At 40.6% G+C, this 22,376-nt stretch overlaps 1 protein-coding gene across 1 annotated transcript in view; it reads left to right on the top strand.

Annotated features, from left to right (window-relative positions):
- The first annotated feature begins 1,714 nt into the window (after window positions 1-1,714).
- CDK14 (cyclin dependent kinase 14) overlaps window positions 1,715-22,376 on the top strand; it is a 319,525-nt gene continuing 298,863 nt past the window's right edge. The window contains exons 1-2 of the mRNA XM_013367818.3: window positions 1,715-2,221; window positions 7,684-7,715. Coding sequence (XP_013223272.1) covers window positions 2,131-2,221; window positions 7,684-7,715 — 123 coding nt within the window. The 5' untranslated portion in view covers window positions 1,715-2,130. The remainder of the gene's footprint in view (window positions 2,222-7,683; window positions 7,716-22,376) is intronic.

Raw genomic sequence — 22,376 nt, forward strand, 5'->3', positions numbered from 1 at the left:
AGCTCCTGGACCAGAATATTTTATTTATGATGATGGCATTTTCCCCTCCACTCAGCAGAAATATTCACCAACAGTAACGTCACATTTAAACAAAGGTGAAACTATCAACTTTTATTAAGGACTTAAATGTCATTTTTTGCAATGACTGAATAAAATATCCTTAAGTGCTTGTGTCCTCCCTTCTTTTCTCTGTTTCTTTGTAATTTTTATCTCTCCTCTCTTTCCCTGCATTGCTATTTACAACCTTTCTGTTTCCACCTTGTTTCAATTTCCTTCCATAACATGACACAGATAACATTAAAAGTGCCATTTTAGCTCCTGTTTCCAAGATGCTAACAGGGTCAACAGTATTCACACTTCTGAAAGCCTTTTTATCAAACTGTCTGCAGATTCAGGGGTTATGTATAAGATATTTCACCAGGGTGATTGTATTGCTATATAGCAGCACAATTCACCATTATTTTGTATGCCACAAGAGATACAAGTATAAACACTTAGAGTAGATTATAGTAAAAAATAGATAAACTTCCACCTTGAGATGCTACATATTTGCCACCTCTGCTGCATTTTAATAGAAAGGTCTGATCCCAGAGCTTCGAGTTACAGATGGCTTAAAACCAACCCACCTAAACACTTGTCTAGACAAATGTGCTTCTAAAATTGAATTAACAACTCTTAGCTTGGACACCATCTAATCCCAGTAAATTGTGTTAGTTAGCCTCATTAAAACCCAGGTTCATTTTAATCAGATAACATGCATTTAAACACATTTTAAACCATGCAAACCTGGGCTTTAAAATGTGTTACCTAACGTGTATTGTTCTTGAAAAGTACCTATTTTAAATTTTAGACTAGACATGGCCATCCATCTTGATGGGTTAAACTGATTTATTTTTCAATAATGTTGGTTCAATTGAGTTAACAAGATCAAAAGCTCCCAACACTCATTAAGCTGCAGACTAGCGCACTTGAAGGCATATTATCTGGCCGTGCTTTGAGACATAAATGGAGAGGAGCCCAAGTTTCAACTTGAAGGGCTGGGTGTACACTCACAGCAAGGGGCCCTTTTCCTACCAGCCTCACCACGGCTGCTGGGGTAGCATCCCAGCCAACACCCACCCAGAAATCAGGCCGGGAGGGCGGCTTCTTCCGCCGCCAAACCTACACAACTTGCACCGGCCTTTAAAAGCCGCGCTCCGCACGGAGCAGCGGATCCCTCGCCCAGGAGCGGAGCCCTTGGCGTCCTCGGCGCGCCCCGACGCGGTGACTTCTGCCGGCTCGGGGGATAAGGCAGCGCGTCCCCAGAAGACTGCGATGCAATGGCTTGGGGCGCCGACACCCCCGATGCACACGATGTATTTGTTCCCCAACCAAACGCTACCACAAACATCTTCCATGCTGCCCCCGCCCTAAGGGCTCCCGGCGGGGACTGCCACATCGCTCTCCCGCTCGGGACGCGCCCGCAGAAAGCCCGCATCCCTCGGCCCGCCCGGCCCAGCTCTCCCCGCCTTCCCCCCTCACGCCGCCGCCGCTTCCTCTCCCTCCAACCTCACCCCGGTAACCGCCCGTCCCGCCGCCCGGGGAAGGGCGGGGCGGCTGCGGCGCGGGGCGGGCGGGGGCGCCGCGGGGCTGCCGGGGACTCGGCTCCGGCGGCTGCCAGCGCGGGCAGGGCCGGCCGCCTCCCCCCGGCCGCGACAGGGGCTCCCAGGCCCGCCCAGGCTCCGCCTCCCCCTTTCTCTCCGCGCACCCTCCCTCCCTGGCTGGCTCCCTCCCTCCGCCGGTGCCCGCAGCCCCTCGCCGGACTTTCCTTTCACTCCTCCGTCTCTCCTCGGCGCTGCTTTCCCCCCTTGCCCTCCCCGCCGCGTCTGCCTCTGCCGGGGCAGCCCGGGGAAGGGGGGCGGAACGGGACGGAGCGATGAGCCGGGCGGTGGCGGCGGGGAGCCGAGCGGCAGCAGCAGCAGCCGCTGCCGCGGCTTAAGGCTCCTTTCTCGGGCGGGACCAGCGCTGTCCCGCTGCGCCCGGCGGCTCCCCGGGACAACTGGGGAGTCCCGGAGCCGGAGAGGGGGTTGTCTCCCCCGGAGCCAGGGGAGCGGGGGTGGCGGCTGGCGAGCGGGGGGGCGTCGCCCCCCCATGTGTGACATGATCGACTCGCACTCCGCCGAGAAGATCAGCAGGATGAAAAAGTTGCGGAGAACTTTATCGGAGAGCTTCGGCCGAATAGGTGAGTCCTGCACCCGCAAGGGGACCCCGACGGCGCTGCCTGGAGCCCCCGGGGGGGTCCCGGCTGCGGAGGGCAGGGGGGTCGGTTCGTTGCCGGGCAGCGCCGTGCCCGCCGGCGGCGGAGCACGGGCAAGGGTGCCCGGCGAGGAGTGAGGGGTTCGCTCGGTTGCAGGGGCTGTAGGTTGAGCGCTGCAAGGCTGGAAACACCCGAACCAACGCTGTTCCAGAAAAACGTTTCTTGGGAAAATAACAGCTCTTTCCCGGCAGTGCTGCGTGGGTCTGTAGTGGAGTTAGCCCGAAATAGGCTAGAAAAAAACCCAAACTATAAATGAGAGTTGGCTAGCGTGCCTCCATTGCCGAAGACAAACCTTGGCAAAAAACAAATCCTTATTTTCATTTTGTTGCAGGTCTGGTAATTTATTTTTTTTCGGGCTGCACATTGTTTTAAGTTGAGGCATGAGATGCTGAAGCTGATAGCGGCGGCCCAGTGATTTAGGAGGCCAGACAAAAGAAGTCTGTCATCTGCTGCAAAGTCTTGTCGTTCTTTCACTGACATGAAGCATCCTGAGGTAGCGTTATCTGAACGCTGCTGCTGAGCGTGTTATCTCTTGCTATCACCATGCCACTTCTGGTTTTGGCACCAGTTTATTTTGCAGTCGCATTTATTACTGAGAACAATGCCAAAGAGTTCTGGTCTGCTCAGACTGGTGTATAGCTTGCTCTTTGGCACACTGCTTTGCTTAATTCACTGTATTAATTCCCACTGACAGCATCAACATGCAGTGGAGCAGGGAGAGAAGGTACATTGCAGGAGGTGTGAGGTGTCCCCGGGATTGGGGGGCAGAGCAGCTGGAGGCAGTGCCAGAAAGCTGGTCAGCAGCTGGGATGGGTCAGCAGTCCCAGCAGCTCCTGTCCTTGCAGGCCCTCCATAAGGACCCTTCTGCAGCCCAGTGGGGTTGTCCCACTGGGACGTTTTCCCTTACAGCCAGTCTGGCTGGCAGACATGGGGCAACTTTCAGAGCTGCTTTGTCCCAGTGAGAGGATGTGAAGTGTCTGTGCTGCGGCCACGAGCTGTAGTGTGTGGTTGTGGTTGTTCCTCTGAACCCCTACCAAGGAGGTGCACTGAAGTATGTGGGCATTATAGTTTTTCATGTGTTTTATATGCATTCACTGTACTACTTTTAGCTTTTAAGGACTGCAAACTTTAAGCATAGGATAGCATTTGAAATCAGGTATGTTTTATTGTCATACTGTAAGATGAAAATTCTGAGAAAAGCTCATTCGTATTGGTAAACCAGAGAGTTTCAAGGGTAAATGCCAAGTTTCAATTGTGAAGTGAATGGCAAGTTGTACATCTCTTTGTCCCAATATGAAAATAGCTTTCGCCTATCATCAGTCTTAAACTTGTAAAATGCATTTAACTTTCTTTGATTAGGAAAAAAAAAAAAGGCAGTCAGGTGTTTGGTCTGTCACGTGTCTGTGTGCGAGTTTATAGATACAGAGAGACGCTCTTATACAGAACTGTGGAAAGGTTTCACTAATGGCAGAAGTCATTAAAGAAAGAAAATATTTTGAATGAGGATGCTGCTTTCTTGTGACAGTGATAGTCCCATTAATGCCTTTTAGGGAGCAGAGCACCTCTGGCTGGTAATTTCTGTATGTTTTAGTTGGCTCTGTTGTGTGATCATCTCTTTCGGTCATTTTTCACAAAATAAACAACCTTGTAGTTTCCTTGGGAGCTTTGGCCTGATTTTGGAGACATGGATGTCTTCCAGCTCCTTGAGTTCTTTGTGTGTTCAGCAGTATGGGAGTGTGGTTGGGTGCCTGTTTTTTTTGTTTGTTTGTGGTGGTTGTTTTGTGATTAAAACCTCAGCTGTTACTAGCAAGACTGTTCGATCTTCAGATGCTCATCACTGTAGTGACTGCACTTTCAGCAAAAAACCTCTAATTTATCAGTATGAGGTTTGAACATAGTCCACTCCCTGATACCCAAAGCCACAGATAAACCCAAGCAAAGTAAGCCTGTGTTTAAAAAACTCTTGACTTGCATACCAGGAAATCGTCAGTTAAAACACATGCTGTACTTAACTCTTAGTTTGAAATGAAGGAGAGAAAACCAAAACCTCATTAGAAAAAGTCTTTCTGAGTATTTGTCACTCTGATTTTACAGCTCTTTTTTTTTGAAGAGCTCGTTCCTTCGTGAGATTTGCAAATGACTGATTTAATACGTGTCTAATCTGGAATTTTATCACTCATCTGTTCAGTTGTGATTTATTATAAATAATGGTGATGATCTTTTAACTTTTCCTGTTCTGCTGCAATTTGTGTGTTTTCATAGGTTTAAGTGCACGATATAGCAACATGAGCATAACCATGTAAGTGATACAAGAGTAACATGGTGTTGGAGTCAAAAAATTAGCAAGTCCGACTCTCCCATGCCGCAGTAGGGAACACCTGATGGCCATTCTTGGCATGGTGCAGCACTGCTGAGCCTCCCACTCTGTTGGCAGCATCCCAGCTGCCAAATACAATTCTTCCAATACTATGAGACCCCATCATTTTGATGCCAAAGTTTATGTTAGCCTGTTGGATGGGAGTGATGGAAATGTATCCTACTTGTCATTGGCAGTGTTTGTTGTTTTTGGTTTTGTTTTTTTGCTAGGGCTTGCAAGTTAAGAAACTACCTTCAGGATCACTTTCTCCCCACAAACTAATCCTCTATTGGAGAGGCTACAGTGTGCCACAGTATGTTAAGTAATGTTTGAAGCTATTTCCCCAGCATCTTTAGATAAAAGAGGAGGTAGCCTTAAAACCAGATTAGTCATCCCTGGGGCACAGTGAAGGGCCATTATTTGGTACCAACAGTAGCCCCAAGACTTGGCTCATCTCCTTAACTGAGAACTGATGCTTTCCAGCCACCACATATGGAGACTGGCAGAGGGTGATGAAGAACTGGCTGTATTATACATACATACTGCAAAATTATGATCCAGCCTGCAACTGTTAGAGTACCTAGTGCTAACAATGTTTGTTTTGCTTAGCTGAAAAATGTGATGTGTGAAATTGTTCATCTCTGAGCCTTCAGCCTGAGCACTTGCTTTGTGAAAGTCTGGTAAAGGATGATATGGCACTGTGGTGTGTCAGAGGAAATTCATATGTCCTATAGTGACAAACTGGAGTTAATATTCCAAAATAGGACGCCTTTTACTGCAGAAATTGCACACTCACAGGTCAAGAATAATAAACCATCTTTGCAGCTAAGGCACCCTTTCTCCTGGCAGAATTTTTCTGGTGTTTCAAGGAGTGTTCCTCTTAATACTTTGGTCATTGTAAAGAACTTACACTACTAAGAATCTGAAAATTGTATGGAATTCTTTTTATTGATAAGTTTCTGGCAGCATATCCATTTTTATACGAACATCCAAATTAGTTCAAAAATTCTGATTTCCTTGCTTGCATACTGTGTTATTCATATGAATGAATGTACCATACTGTATGTTAACCAACTTCCAGAGATTCAGTTGACTCATTGTTTATTTTCACATTTAAACTTTTATTAGATTTGGTTCGTAGTTTTATGCTTTGATAATTATGTAATTAAAATTAATAATGAGTAATTTTATAAAATTACCATCCTATTTTAGTTATGTAAAGAGTTCTTGGCTATGCATTTGTTGAATCATACAGTACCAAAACCATATTTGAGAACTCTTCAGCTAACTCCATTTAATTCCAGTTTTCTTATGCAGTATCTATAGTCAAAAACTAACACCAGAATAGTAAGAAAGGAAGGAAGAAAGAAAGAAAGAGAGGGAAAACATTGCTGAGATTGCTCACAGTGCACCAAGAGCAGTCTGTGGCCCTTCTGAGCATCCCTGGGCTTTGTTACCAGCTCCTCACTAAGACAAAGGTCATCTCAGTAATTGCCTCTAATGTACACTCACATAGCTCACATACCTGAGATAATGAGAAGTTCATTTGTAAACAGTTTATTTTTAAGTTCAGCAAAGGTTTTTTTAGTGGTTTAAAAAGAAAAGGATTGAATCAATGACAAACAAACAAAACAAGCAAACACCCCAAACCAAAACAAACCAAACCAACCAAAACCGTTTTTAAGACATAGCTGTATAAAATATGCTGGTTTGATGATCTCTTTTGAAAATGCTTTGTAGTGAATTGGTTGTGAGTGGAATTATTATTAAACAGAATCTGATTAAATGAGTGGCCACAACTCTCATATTCTTTTTGGAGAGTCTTAAAAATTTAGTCAAAGGTAGAAGTTAAGACAAGCCAAAACTGCACACTGAATCACAGATTCCTGTTTTCTCTTGTTCTGTTACATTGTAAATTTTGTTTGGCTATTCCTGGAATGTTTTGGTCATGTGAAAGTCTTATGTTTTGGTAAGGCAGGAAAGCTTGTCAGCATAACCTAGGTGTGTTATATACTAATTTAAAGCTTGTATGTCGTGTGACCTGAAAGGTAAATGAAAAGATCAGAGGCGTGTTCTCAAGTGTTCCACATCAGGGTTTTTTTGTTTTGTTTCATTACTGAGCATGAAATCTAAATGAGTAATTGTAAAACAGTAATCTTCAAAGACTTGAGGGAAGATGTGTTTGACATCCCAAAGCAATGGGAATTGGCAAGCAAAGGGAGGCTGGACCATGCCTGCTGTACTGTACAGGACATCTGGGATTTGTGCCTTGCAGCACATGGCAGAGGTTGTGGAGATGCAGCACTTTCTGCACAGGTGTCCTCGTCCTGCCTCTGTTATGCCTCTGATACAGCTTCCACCATTTTGGGGTGTTTTTAAATTTAATTTATTTTTTTTTTCTTTTTTTTTTTAATTTGATAATGCTGTTGCTTCTGAACTTCAGAACTATCCATGTCTTAATTTTCTTACTTTACCAGATCACATGATTTCTGCACTCTTTTCCTCTTTCTTGTTTGTTGATTAATTGCTGGTTAACAATGTAAGAAAGATAGAAATCTCTTCTGCTTTCATGCAAGTCATATTGTAAAAAAAACCCAAAACCAAAACCAAACCTGCTACAGTCTTTCATAAAGATTTAGTACTTGACAACGTGAACAAATGGTTGGGTGTTTATTATACTTTCCCTTTTTGAAGTTGTCAAGTTCTCCATAAAGTGTTTTCACTCTCACTAGGAATTAAAAAAAAAAAACCAAAACAACAACCCCAACCTTGCAAACTCTTATTTTCTTTAACCTGAGAGAATAGTATTTTTCATAAATATGTAAAAATACTTTCTTGGAAACATGCTGTGCAGCCCTACATTCCATTTACAGATTCAGATTTTGAGTATAAAATTGTTATTCATGCCAGCCTGTTCTTTATAACAGGAAAACGCCGCTCTGTTTTTCTCTTTTCTGATGTTAGTTACTTTGTGCTCATTGAAATGCAGTACAGATAACTATTTCTTTTTTTTTTTTTTTTTATTTTAAAGCCTTGAAGAAAGAAGATAGCAGCTTTGATGAGGTAGGTTAAATATCTTTGTTCCTTGCGTACTCCAGGTATGCCTTAGTATTTCTCACTAGTGCTAAAAGAAACCCATAGATAGTGTTAAAATGTCTATATGTGTTAATACATGCATATTCCTTGAACATATTTTCATTTTCCAAATAACTACCAGATGAATTTGTTGGTTAAAGGCTCTGAATGGAATGCTTAGGTTTTTCTGGAATATAATAAAACTGAATGTTATATGAAAAGTGGTCATTTAAAAACATCCCATGCAGAGAAATGTTGCATGCAGAGAAAATACTTTATAGAACTTTGCCCATGGTAGTTCTCGTAATTGTAGGCCTGTACTGTAACAGACAGTGAAAGAACATCACTCTTGAGAGGACACCTTATATAAAGTGCCGCTGCATTGACGTCTTGCTGAATATGTCAGCTGAGATTGATGCTTCTTATGAAATAAAAGAAAAAAAACCCACCACTACAAAACCAGCAGGTAGCTGTATTGGTAAAACTGACACTTGGTTATTCAGTGTAATTAGCTTGTCCTGACCTATCTGCAATATGATATGTGTGTTAATTTGTAAAATACACTGCTCAGGATTTGTGCTTGCTCTTACTTCTGGTGGGCTTTGAGAGGTTCAGGTCGGTGCAGGTTGTCCTGCAGCGCCAGTTGATACAGGAAGGAGTGTGTAGGTCTTGGTGTGATGGCTTTGTCACTCTGCAATCAGTGCTTGCCTTGTGCTTCCCTCTGCCACCATTACTGGAAGCAAATGGTAATATTTTCATGTGTTGATGTTATGCTTCTGGCATTTCTGTGTTTTCTTCTTCATTGCATGCTGTAAGCTTAAATTCTTGGCTGATTACAGTGAGATAGCTGCTGTGTAATGCCAGATTCTAGATTAAATAAATGATGATGTAATGCCCTTGATTTTGGGTCAAATCAGACTTCATCTCTTTTTAAACAGATCACACTGAGTTGCATACTCCTCTGCTCAAATTCAGTAATAGCAATGCAGATGTTTTGTGCTTTTCTAACGTGTTGCAGAGAGCTGTAACTCAGCTCAACCCCTCTGAGGTCTGCAGTGAAGGTCCTGGGGTCAGACTCTGTTTTCAGGAACTCTTGTCGTATCACTTGGTGGTCCCAACTATTGTAGGTCTCTTACAACACAGGTAGACCTTGATTCCTCCCACAAAGTTACACACATGTGGATATGTGATTGTTAGACTCTGAATCCTTGTTTTACAAATCTGGCCTATTTTTGTCCAGTGCTTTCTTCTGCTTGTTGCAGTGGTACATCTGTGCTATAACCCACCCAGTAAGTATCTTGTATTAAATTTGCCACAGGATTCGAAAAGATCTATTAAAAAGTGCTGTCATAATGAAGATGGCAATTTTTCTGTCCCCTCCCTTTCCCAGGATTGTTTATCTATAGGTTGTCTGTGTCTTCTTTAAACCTGGCTTTCAATTTGAATGGGAGGCAACGTAAGCAAATTTTTCTTTAAATTCAGGGAGTTTGGGGGAAAAAGAATCTTTCAAATATGTTTTGAATGGAATCTGACAGATTGTTGATGTGAGCTACTGCAGAAACAGTAAGAGAAGGCTAGTGGGAAGAGTACACAAAATAATTTTCTTCTATCTCCTGTAAATAGGGAAGAACTTGAAGTGACATTAGTATCAATCATTTCCGTAGTTTTAGGTGATGTTTCTTAGAAGAAAGGTGTGCTGAGATTTTTTTATTGTCCTTGTTATCTCTTTGAACTCCCCACAATGGTACTTGGCGATTATGTAGCCTAAAGTGTGAATCACAGAATGGGCAGTACCGCGTGCTACTTAATTGTTTTCAAGCATCCTTCAAATTAGAATATAAAACAATCTTTAGTAACAATACTGTACCTGATTGTAATGACACATGCTTCTAAAGGAGACAACATCTGCGAGCAGAGGAGTGGGCGCATTTGTTGGTATCAGAAGACTATTCTGAAAAACAGTACTAAGACCATACCATGATATAAAAGGAAAACAGTCTAGACCTCTAGCTAGTGTACATAGTATTGATTGACAGTAAGTGGGAATATCAGATGAGAGGGAGAGAAAGGAGGTAGTTGTCCAAGCACTGTTTTACTGCAACGTTGTAGATCTACTACCAGGAAAAATGATAATAGCCAACTATTGAAACAGAAATTACATTGAACAAGCAGCATGCTCTCCCTGTCCAGTTAGTGAAAAAATACTCTTTCTCCTGTCACGGTGCTGAAAGAGGCTATGCATCTCCTCCCAGCGTGTGTTTCCCCATTTCTGGAGGGAGGTTGGCCTGTGAAGCAGAGCTTGAACAAGTAGCAATGAACTTGTGGGGAAGGACTCTGTGCTCCTGACACCTCAGTAGAGAAGAAGTTGTGTTTTAACCTTTCAAGTTGTACCCAGAACACCAGAAGGAGAAGCTGGCCAGGAAGGACCTGAAATGTCTGAAGTGGGGAGGGAAACTGGGATGAAGAGGAAGATGACCCTTCTGAAGCTGCAGGGTCTGGGTTTGCAGCCAAGTCAGTTGTCAGTTTAATCTGTGCATTGTAGGTGCTACATGAGGTGCTTACTTGTTTGTCCCTTAGGAACCAAGAGGAAAAATTAAGCTGTTTAGTGGATCTCATTCTACCTGCTTTAAGTTGCATGCAGTAGCTGAGCAATGTACAGCACTGCAGGAGGACCCTCCAGGAAATGAGGACCAAAAGAATCATGAACAATGAAGCCTGTGAATAAGTTGCATGTCAGAAAATACTTATAGTTTTTCTGGAAGTGCTTCAGGGATCTTAGTGGTGTGTTTAGTCCTGCTCATAAGCTCAGAACACAATAGCGTGAAGGAGTAATGTAGGATTTGTCACCTTTTTGTCCTCTTATGTTGCTTTGATTAAATTTTGAATGAAAAAACTTTTATGTAGATGCTGCTGGCCTTTACTTCAGTCTGTGAGAACACTTGAATGAATCCATTTAAATCCACTGGTAGCTTATTTGCCTTTCTAAGACCTTATGACAACTTCTAGAGACTCATGTGAATAAAGGAGTAGGATACAGACTGCTTTTTGAATAGTCTTTCATCCAAAGCAGCAAAGTAATAGTAGTGTGGGGTTTTTTTTTAACTTTAGCCTTTTCCTTTTTGTCATACCGGTCACATTGTGGGAACTAGAACATGGGCCCACTCCAGTACTTACTGAAATCAGCAGGAAGATTCTCAGTGTTTTCAATGGTTTGTGGCTTGGTTTCTTCTATCATGAAATATTATTGCGGGGGGAGGATAGGCTCTTCTTGGCTGTTTTCAAAGCTTTTTGAGTGGGAGAGAGTAAGGCATCTCTGTGTACCCCGAGATATTGTTACCCACTCTCTGAAGAAGGCAAACTGCAAAAAAAAAGAACATAAAAGAGTTCCCTTCTTTTTCAAAGCAACCTAAATTTCACTCTCTGAGGATAGGTTCTGGCACAGAAAGCATCCGCTTCATTCTTTTAGGCAAAGCACTGATTATCTACTCTGGATACAAAGATAGAAGACGAACACCTCAGAGCTCCATGCAAAGAGCTATCTATAAACAAACATTTGGCCCTGGAGTGAATGTTTTATTTGTGCTCCAGTAGTTTGTCAAAGTTTAGATTAATAACTTCCAACTATGCAGTATTGCTTTGATGTCTTCGGACTGTTAGTGTAAGAAGTGTCCAGTCTGTCTTATAATGATGGAACTGCTTGCTTTTTCACTTGAATGTGATCGAGGTCAATAACATGTGGCTGAATTGCAGCATGTTTGTTGGAATGACAGCCAATGTTGATGTTGACACTAACCTCATTGCAAGGCTGGTAACCTGTTCCTTTGGTTAGCTGCTTGCTGTTATGATTTATTTCTAAATTATTGTTAGTCTCGAGCTGTTGATTTTTGTCCTTCTGTTGTTAGTGGCTTCTCTAAGCACTTAAATAATGGTTTAAGACCTTCAGTCATATGTATGTGTACTAGATAGATTGACATCATTGTCATAATGAAATCAAACCAAAATAATCTTAAGACTCAAAATCAATGTGAATTGCTGTGATTATTGCTTCTTATATGGTGATTTGCATTGCTGTTGTTTAGCTCAATTTTAGTGTTAATTTTGTCCAATATCAAGAGCATCTTTTTTTAAGGCCACCTTCCTTGGGAAATTAGGATATCGTGACTGTGTCTTCTGCATACATAATATGGTCTGACTCCACCCAATAACTTTGAAGCTGGCTGACACTGGATGCATAGATGCTTGGTGAAAAAGCATGTGAGCTGGCTGAGGGGTGGGGATAAGAATATTCTCTGATGGAAAAGCTGGAATGCAAGTTCTGGTGAATATAGGAGAGTATGGAGGTGTTATGAATACTCTGACCTCAGCAAAATCGTTAATACTCATCTGCTCCTTACTATGTTTAGAGCTACCAACTCAGAGGAAGCCAAATTTTATTTATTTCACTCATGGGACAATTCCTGCATGCTTGAAGTGGAAGTGTGTGAATAGGTAGGGAGTTTTTGCTCAGTTACTTCTTAATTCTGTAATGTGCTTGCTCTCGCCCTCTCTCCCTCTCAAAACAACAACAACAGCAAAAACCCACAAAAAACCACCCCAAACCAAACCCACTACTTCCTCTGTGGGATGTTGCTGTGAAAAATGCCTTGGTTTAAAGGACACTCATCTCTGAACCAGAACTCTTGCGTAGAGGACATTTTGAATTTGAAGAGTTAAAGGGAGGGCTGTAATTGGAAATAAGTAGAGCTCTGTAAAGAATGGACAAGAGGAATTTGAATGCCATAATGCAAGAGGCACACAATACACACAATAACTTTTTTTTTTTTTTTTTTTTTTAGTTTTACTTACAGTAAGTAGCTTGAGAAAGAAGTACATGCAGGAAGTGTAGATATGGAACTATACTTTCTTCTCCTGCAGGAAAGAATCTGGATTGTGGGAGATGGAGGAGAGAGAAATCTAGCCCTCTTGAGACTCAGTGTTACGTTTCATAGGATCTTGGAATAAACATTGATTATTTCCCTCCTGAGAGACTTAAAAGGTGGGGCTGGTATGTTACAGACTTAGGGAAGAGGCTGTGATAGAAGGGGTTTTGGAAGACTGCTTGTTGTCCCTCCTTCTTGGGTGCAGTAATTCTTTATTGATCTAGGTAAAATCATTACAAGCCATGGCTGAGCTGTCTGCTTCTTGGTGACTTTTTTTGTATGCCAGAAGCAGGAGACTGGTGACTATGGAACTTTATGTTCTGATGTGTGCTATGTTGTGATGGAGAAGTTCCAGAGAAGTGGTTATGGGTAATGTTTATAAATGACCTGAATACCTTTTCGGTGGGGGTGTCACCAGTGCTGAGAATTTGGGTTTGGCTTAGGGGGTATGATGACTTTGATGCAGTTCTCATCTGCTTAATGATAGGACAAGAAGGTAGTGTGTGGTTATCAGTTGTGACAGGCTGATGGGAAAGAGATGCAGGAAGTAATGCTAGAAAATAAAAAAAACCCCCAACAATTGGAAAATTAACATAGAAGTATAGGTGTCAAAGCAGTTTCTAAATAACACCAGGGAACTGGGTCAGAAAATCCACATCTGGTGGTTTAAGTTACCATGACAAATGTGTACAAAGGTAGTTCAAGTGTCTTGAGAAATGGGTCTGTTCAGATGTATGTCAGAAACCAAATAAGAGGAAACATAATTCTAGGCAGAAGATAACTCAGTATTGGAAGTTGATGCTTATGAAGTGTTACTTGACACATGACACAGGCAAAATTTTTTTGGGAGGCAAGAGGGAGGTAAAAGCTCAATAATAAAATCTGATGCCTGCTGTGGGAGGCCCACCTTCATTTATGCAGTTCTTGGATTCATGAGGTCTTTGTGTATCAGATAGAGATTTTTCCAGTCTGCCACCTTTGGGAGAGAAGATGGGTGAGGATGAGGGTTGTCTCAGGAGCCTTCCTATTACAAAGGTGATTTCCCAGCAGATGGTTTGGTGGGTTTGTGTTCCTACCTCTCCTAACTCCACTTCTTCATCCCCCCAGTACCGGTCACTTACACTACTGAGGATCTGGTGTTGTTCAGTGGTTCCCTAGTAGCAGAAGGCTTAGACGTTGGCTTGCCCAGCAAATCTACTGGTCTCTGCTGCCGTGTCTTTGAGGCCATTCCAACAAACTATGAATCTGAATTATGCTGCTAGTTCTTAGGACTGGAGTGTGATGCTGGTGCCTGTGCATTTGGAACAGAATAGTGCCAGCACTTCAGGTCTTATAAAGCCATTCTCAGCTGCTTAAAAAGAATAAAGGTTTCCTCTAGATGAGGACTGATAATATTGTTAGCAAATGTGTTTCAATTGAGCCTGAGAATGAAGATCATGGATGGAAGAGAGCAAATACTGCCATTTGTGATAGCTTCTTGTTTTATCAGCTGTGGGACAGATGTGCCTTTCATCAGTCTGTAAAAATGCTGGTTTGTGAAACTTCCGGGGGCTTTAGAAAACCTCAGACAGCCTTGCTTAATTTCTCAGAGGATTACCAATATTTATATGTTGACTAAGGATTCCTATCGCTTCCCTGTGCTGTGTTGCATGTGGAAGAAAGTCGGGTTCTGGAAGACGTGGCACACTTCAGAACCAGGTCTAGGTGACCACAATGCAAGCTAGTAAGTAATTGAGAAGTGGTAGGAAAGCCACCAAGAAAAACTGACTGCGGGATGGCTGCACTGTTGTGTTCGGTTTCAAGGCTTTGAAGAAAAATCTGAGACCATATGGAAGGTTTTGAGATTTACTTGACAGTGACTTTTTACTCCTTCAGAACAGGAATTGTTCTTAATGTTGAGCTTTAGGAGACCAAAATTTGAGAGCCTTTCTGTTGTGCTTGGAGAATAGTTTTAATTTTGGAGCATCCCTCAAACCTGTTGAATGGCAGTGGTTTGACTCTTTGTCCCAGCCATCAATGTGTTCAATTGTGTGTTCTTCTGCCTGGCATATTTGGTGATACTGCATCCATTTACCTTCCAGAAAGTGTAATTTATTTTCATGGGGTAAGAAAAATGGTTAAGCCAACAGTGAAACTGGTTACTCCCTTTTTCTGCCTTCTTTTCTCCTACAGACACTGGATGGAACAAGGGTTCATGTTAGTAGTTAATATGTGTGTGTCCTTTGCTTAATTTTTCTTTGGAAGTGGACGGAACAAAGAAGCAGAACTTGGTCTGAATCCATGTCCACAGCAGTGACTTGTGATGTTCTGGCCAAAACACTGACATATAAAGGTCTGTTCTGGTCTGCAGGCAGGTGTTTTAGCTATGAGGGAAGCATTGCGAAACAAAGATGAATTTCTAGGCCTACTTCTCTTGCATGTGCATGTGTATTTTTGTGTTGGATGTTTCTGTTTATCAGATGAGAGGATATGTGCATTCCAGAAATGTGGAGTCTGAAAGCAAAATATTATTATTTCTCTGAAGTATGGTTACATGTCAATCCTGCTGTTTATTTTTGGGGGATATATGTGATACAGTAATTTATTAGTAGATTAAATAAAGTAGAGTAACAAAACATAGTACATTATGTATGGGATTGGTAGCTTCTTGTTCTTGGCCTTGCTGGGCAATCCCCTGGTTGCGAGATAAGAAGTAATTGTGTGACTTCTTTGATAGGTCTGGCTCTTCCATCTTTGTACTTAGACTTTATTGCTTTTCTTTTCCTTTCTTCCAAGCCACACTATTAACAGCCATATGACTATGTTTAAATCTCCTCATGAAAGGATATAAGTGAAAATGATTTTTGTCTACTTTTTGCTTTCCTGAGATATTCTGCATGTATGATGCCTCATCTGCTGTGTGTCACAATATCACTGACAACCATGTATTTGCAGGATCCCATCCACAGTAATAAAGGTTCTGAGTCAATTGACATCTCTTGCTATTTATTTATAAGGGATAAGGAAAGGAGATTGCAGGCTATAACTACTTTATTTAACCACAATGGTTTTTATACGTACAAAACGATGTCATTTTGATGACAATAGGACATAAAGTAATTGTCATTCCCTTATATCTCCTTCTCTATATATTCTGGAATTTGTTTATCCTTTTTTCCCTTCCAGAGTCCTGCTAGTACTTCTTTCAGGTACAGCAGTTCTCTATACCAATTTTGAAAATTCAAACTTGAGCATTACAGGTTAGTTAAATATGAAACATTGACAGTAATTTAATAACTAAAAGTAAGAGTAAATGCTGCTGAAAACTTAATGATAAATGATGGAGGCAAGGCCACCGAAAGAGCACATAGTGCATTATCACCAGTTCCAGGTAACAACTCTAACTATTTGTGTTTGGTTTCTGCTGAGATAGTTACCTAACCTGAATTGAGTTTCTTGGTAGGACCCAGGTGTTCATCTTTTTCATTGTTAAGAAATGAAAGCACCATTACTAGCTTCAGGACCTATTCACTGCTGTGCTCGCCCAGGAAAACCAGCGGCTTGCAATATTTTTTCTGCTGCCATGTGCTCAGCAGGGCTTTTCTTTGTATATGAATTTATTAGTTTGATACCTCACATATAGAAAAAGATGTTCTTTCATACATACATGTTTGCGGAGTCTTCTGTTTCTTTCAGTGAGAGTAAAACGAATTTCTTGTTACCAGTGGATTCTTATTTGTCTGCAGTCACACTCAGTGCTATTTTGTTTTAAAGGATCTTTGTCTTCCTTTTCCTCCACTGACACTGCACATTCAGACTTGGGCATGGGTTGTAGCCACAATGATCCTGAAACTACCTGAGGCTGGCTTCATGCTGCTCTTGAACTTGTTTGCTGACTTCATGTCTTGAAATTTCAGCACTCTGAAGGAATTTGTCTGGGGTCACTTGCTGTGATTAGTTAGGTCACATATGCCCTTCAGCTTTGAAATCTGGAAGACTCTGTTATCCCAAGAATGATGCAAGTAGTGCAAAGGCTGGGATGTGTATTTTGGTTCATATTCTTTTTCTTAAGTTAATACCCCCTCAGCTGAAGCTTTCTTCCTCACTGTGTTGTTAGGCAGTTACAGAAAGCATTTAGCAAAATGTATTGAAATTCATACAGAGCTTAATCAGCAGCCCCGTGTTTTTGTCTCCATCTCTCTATTAACTTAGAGTGATTGTTGCTTTCTCACAGAGAAACAAGATCTTCACAAGTTATTTTTTGAACTCCCTGGACTAGTTTGTCCAGCCTCTTCTATGTCTTTTAGTATTAGTTGTCCTCTTACTACAACAGTTTCTGTTTTCATTCTAGTTATTTCCTTTTATCCGGTATGGTGACAAAAACTGCATCACAGTCCAAATATGGTGTCAGTAGCTGTTTATTAACTCTTAGGCACAGATACAGCTCTTTGATTTCTTCTTTTCCTCCTGTTTTGTGCCTGTTTTCATTTATAGCTTAGAATCGGTGTAATTACCTGTATTTGCCATTTCTCTTTCTTCTGTTTATCTTGCTCTTAAACTGTCATTGTTTCTTTCTCCGTGGTGACAGGGATGCTACCAAAGTCTTTGTTGGTTGTTGAGGCATCTGCAGGGGAAATGGGAGTACACCTGGGGTGGGAGCTCGTGTCCCAAGTGGGATGGACAGGGAGAGGAGGCAGCAGCTGTGGGCTGGCCAGGGATGCTGGGACAGAAGCCATGAAAGTGTGGTTTGTTGGCTTTCATTTATTTATTGGCCTTCTAAACAGCCAGACTTATTGAATGATCTCCAACCTGCTCTGCTTTGCTTTTGCGTTACTGATGCAGTTTCACAGTTAAAATAGCGATCTATGCTTGCTCAGAAAAAGTTAGGTTTTTAGCTTATCCGTGCAAAGAATGATGCTGATTCCGTTTGTCAGATTCATTATCATTCTTACCATGCCTTGGCTTGTTTAGATGTGGGAAGTCTCTCATGATTGCAGGTTTTCTCAGTTTTGAGGGAAAAAAAATTTTTTGTTTACCAAAAAAAAAAAAGCTCTATGATTTATCTTGGCTCTTCATGCACAGAGAAGAACCAGATAGAAACAGGATGTTTGTTACAGGCATCTCCTGCTGACCTTGGAGATGCACAGAATTCCAGAAACTGGACGACAGCATCTGGAGAAATACTTGAATTTTTTTATTTAGTTTGTTATTAGTGTGGCATGGCTCAGTTAAATGTAATGTGTTTGGCCGTCATCAAATCATGACAGAAGCCCAGAGAAGACGAAGGAGTATGCCTAATTTGCTTGCCCTTCAAAAAGGCATGCTCTAGCATTTCAAGACTTTCTGTTCAAATCAGTAAGAAAATGGTATTTGTATCTTTGAAAGTAAGTTTGCAATAACTAAGCACTTATGAGTTAGACTAAGCATAATATGTATATTTTTTATATCTCAAGAACAGGTCTTTTCAGTGGTGTGGAGAGAATGCTTTTATTAAGACATTAAGACAATGGGTTCAAACTATGATCTTTAACAAAGTGATGTATTAAACAAAATACTATTTCAAAAGTAAAAATATTTAGTTACAGTTATGAAAAAGAGTTGTAGCATATTTGAACAAATACTGCCAGGGAACCTGGGGCTCTTTTTCTGAAAGTTCTGTCTCTGGCATTAATTTCAGCAAACTTCTAATTGAGATGCTCTGGTAGGTTTATTGCCAACACTAATTATTTTGTTTTTCTAGAGGTGAGTGCAAATGAGGATTTTTACAGTCAAAGTGATGTTTCATTCTATTGTCACCAGTGAAGATTCAGAGAGGACATCTATGTGAGCCTGTGCCCATAGGACCTAGCAGAGCTCATGGGTATATTTAATACTCATTGCTGAGGAGGTGAGCCCAGGAGGTGATTTCAAGAGGCTGCTGGGATTCAATGGTGATGCAAGAATTGGGAGTAGATGTTCTACTGTGAGTGGATCCTCATCTTGGAAACTTATGTGAATTTGGTTTATTTTATCATTAAAGTTTGGAATAATGCCATGGCTATCTTCATTGCGTTGTTTCTGTCTCTTGTGAAAAATGTAAAGAGAAAGCGTCTTGGAGATGAAGCCAAAAAATGGCAAATGTAATTCTTTTTTCTTTTGCCAAAGAACGTAGATAGAATTGGAGATATTCAGTGGGAATAATTATACTTTGAATCTGCTTCTTAGCCTACTTCAAAACTTCAAATGTAGATATTAAGTCAGGCAGAAGTTAGACTTAACTTTCAGGATTCACATCCCCACTGTCCTATCACACCAACTTGCACTCATGGTCTGTCAGTAACAGTATGAGCCACTCTGAGAGACAACAACATACAGAATAAATCCCATGTCAGCCAACACAGCCTTTAACTGGTTACAAGAATGAATCCAAATGTTAAGATTCTCTGGAAATATCTGTAATAAAAAGCTTTATCTTTAGAAGCTCATTCCTATCCTCTGCTCATCTGCCAAAGACACCTTTGGAGAAGTCCTTCTGTTTCTTTCCCTCCTTGAATCCCAACACTTGGTACTTCAGAGCAAGGAATGCAGAACTTATTGCTAGGTTTTGAATTATTTTATCTATAGAAATTAATAACTTTGTCTCTTATCTCCTGTTTCCACGAGGAATTAAAAAAAAGGGCGGGGGAGGCTCTTGTGCTGTTTGTTTTTATTAATATGCATAATACATGTGTTTAAGCTTCTCCCATTCCTGTTTTTCCACGAGGTTAGTTTCAAAAGCAAGAGGCTTTGAGGGAGTAACCTATAGATGGAAACCACATGCATTTATGAACCTCTAAAAGAACTACATGCTTCCAACAGAAATAAAGCTTCTTTTGCCTGGAATTATTCCTCCGCAGGAAACTTGTGCAGACATTTTGGGGCTCCCAAATTATTTATCTGGAAAGAGGAAATATTAGCTGCCAAAAGCATGAGAGAGCAAAAGTAAGCTTTGACAAACAAAAGAAATTTTGCACCGCATCTTGAGTTCTCCCTTTTTAAAGGACACTAGTAAAGTTGAGGGAAGGACGGGGTTAGAGAAAAGTGAAGAACTTTCTTCTTTTTTGTGTCTTGATTAGTAGTGGTTTTACGCAGTGGAGTGGGAGGGCAGATACTGATTTTAACATGTTGTTCTTCCTCCAGAAACCTGGAGGAAGGGGGACTATCTCATCACGTTTACTACCTGCCATGTGTGTTTGTTTTCCTTGGTTTTCTTATTTAGTTACTCTTCAGATGCATTTCAACCTCTTCTTAAACACATGTCATGTGGAATTGTGTGGAGTCAGTCCAGGCTAATGGAAACCTCTCTATTTTTGATCTGAAGTGTGGCCTGTAAGTGCTTCTTATAGGGAATTGCTCTGCTCATGGGTTTGCTCCTGAAATGTTTCCAGTTCTGGAACTGGCATTAGCATTAAGAAATATCATGTGGAACAAATAGCTGGTGAATTAGCATCTAACCAGAATTACTCATTTCATCTTACTGGCTGTCAACAGGACTCTTGGTTGTAATTCTGGCTTTAACACTTCAAGGTCTAGCAAGTTGATGATGATAATAGGGCTGTATTCTTAATTTGAAAAGGCTGTGTTGTACCTGTAACTTCTTCTGTTATGCATAAAGCTGCCATCAACATCGAGAAAGCACAGCTGAATGACCTCTATTTTTGAAAGTGAGGCATACCTTTATTTCAGTTTTCTGCCCAAGATTGGCACATGATTTTATTTTTTAATTTTTTTTTTTTTTACTTTTAAGGGATAAACTACCTTATATTAGCTTGCATTTGCGTGGAATTGCCCCCTACATGCTCTTATTGTGGTGCAGCTGCCATTTTCTCATAGCAAGACGGTGTGCATCCTGCAAACTGGTTCATGAAGCTCTGTCCTGAGCTCCAAACTTCTTCAGTAGAAAAGTTCAAAAGATTGTGCTCATTATGCTAAAAAAAGGTAGCCTTAGGCTTCTGCTTGATCAGACTTGGGGATGCTTTAAAACTAGGCCATAATTAATTGTGCAGTAAACCTGACTTATTATTAATTTATGTTTTTAAGAGAAGGGGCTAAATTATGTTCACTCTTTCTGTACAGTTTTGGAAAAGAAAAATATGCATTAATAAACAACATGTCTGTAATTAATTAATGATCCCCTGGAGAGGGTTTGCTCCCTAACTAGCTAATTACTATGTAAAATACTAAAAAATGAATCCCAAAACACATAATGAAAAATCAGCTGTGTGTTACTAAATTGTGGTGATTGAAACAGATTTGTTTATTTCTTTATTTATTTTGGTCTTAATGTCTAAAGTTAACAACTGAAACAAATGATAAAATGTAAACCAAAACTCCAGTATTGAGGTGCATTTTGGTATTTCTAATTCATGAGATCTGTGCTGTGCCACTAAAATATCACTAGAATTAGTGTGAGCTATAATCCTATTGTTTACTCTGGATTGATTTGAAAAAAAAGTATTGATGATTTTTTTTTTTTAAATAATTATTACTTAGACCTAGGCATGGCCTAAGGATTAGAAGTCCTCAAATTAATTGTTTCCTACCTTTTCTGTTATCCTTATTTAATCTTCTGCTGTCTGTCATTTTTCTTCCTCTTCAGACAGACTTCTAGATCTCTTGAATTTAATCACAAAAATAAATTTAAGAAACTTGCTGTTCTGTTAACCTAGATGCAGGCAGCATTTTATCTTTTAATAAACAGGTCACCTTGTTTTTCTCCTTGGATTCATATTATTGGTAACTGAAAGAGATTTTAGTATTTGGTTCCTAATTGCTTAGTGAAGTTTTTGCAAAGCACGGAAAGCACTCTGCTTTGTGCGCCGAGAGCCTCATTGACTTCCAGGGAAATATGTGAACATGTCAAAAATGTGAGTACTTGTAGAATCAAAGCCTTGATTTGTAAAATGATACTTAATAAGAAAAACAGGTACAAGCTAGTAATTTTCTTGTTGAAAACAATGGTTATTGCTCAGGTAAATGTTAACAGCATTGATTGATTGCTGACAAGAGGTGTAGAAGTGATTAACATGACAATGTACAAATCATGTCATAAATTTTTTTGGTTCCTTGCAACTGCAGCAGGCATATAAACTAGGCTTTCAGGTTTTTACTTTTTGGGAAGAAAAAAAAGTGGGTTACAGAAAACTTGTGAGAGAAAATGAGAATTATTCCATACTTAACTTTTCCTTATGAAGTCTCTGCTTCAGCCTAACTGATCACTGTTTCTTTTAAACTATTTAAGTGAAGCTTTGATGCATGCATACGTACCCCACCACCACTTTCCTTCCCTGCTCCTAAATCCTGTTGTGTTATGCTTTAATATGAACAGATGAACTCTTCTTTATGCTTCTTCTCCAGAAAGTGAGTTTTCTAACTCACTCTGCAGAAGTCTGACTGTATATAATCTTAAAAAAAGGGCTTGTTTAAAGTAAGTGTATGTTTAAGAAGTAACTGAGGACATCAGAAATAGGCATAGCATGACTTTCAATTTTTAAAGGTAATGAGGTAGAAACACTTATACATCTGTTTTAAAATATAAGTAAAAATTTGGTATTGATGCTAAGCCTATTAAAACTACAAATGAATACAAGTACAGAATAAATGAATTGCGCTCTCTAAAATGATATATTCAAACAGATATCCATACTAAGCAGGTTTGGTCTTTACTTGCTCCTTTAATCCTGTGTCTATCTGTTATATGTGTTGTATATAAACTTTACCATATTTACTTGAT

This window comes from Columba livia, chromosome 2 (genome assembly GCF_036013475.1).
Source record: "Columba livia isolate bColLiv1 breed racing homer chromosome 2, bColLiv1.pat.W.v2, whole genome shotgun sequence".
In the NCBI taxonomy this organism is placed as follows: Eukaryota; Metazoa; Chordata; class Aves; order Columbiformes; family Columbidae; genus Columba; species Columba livia.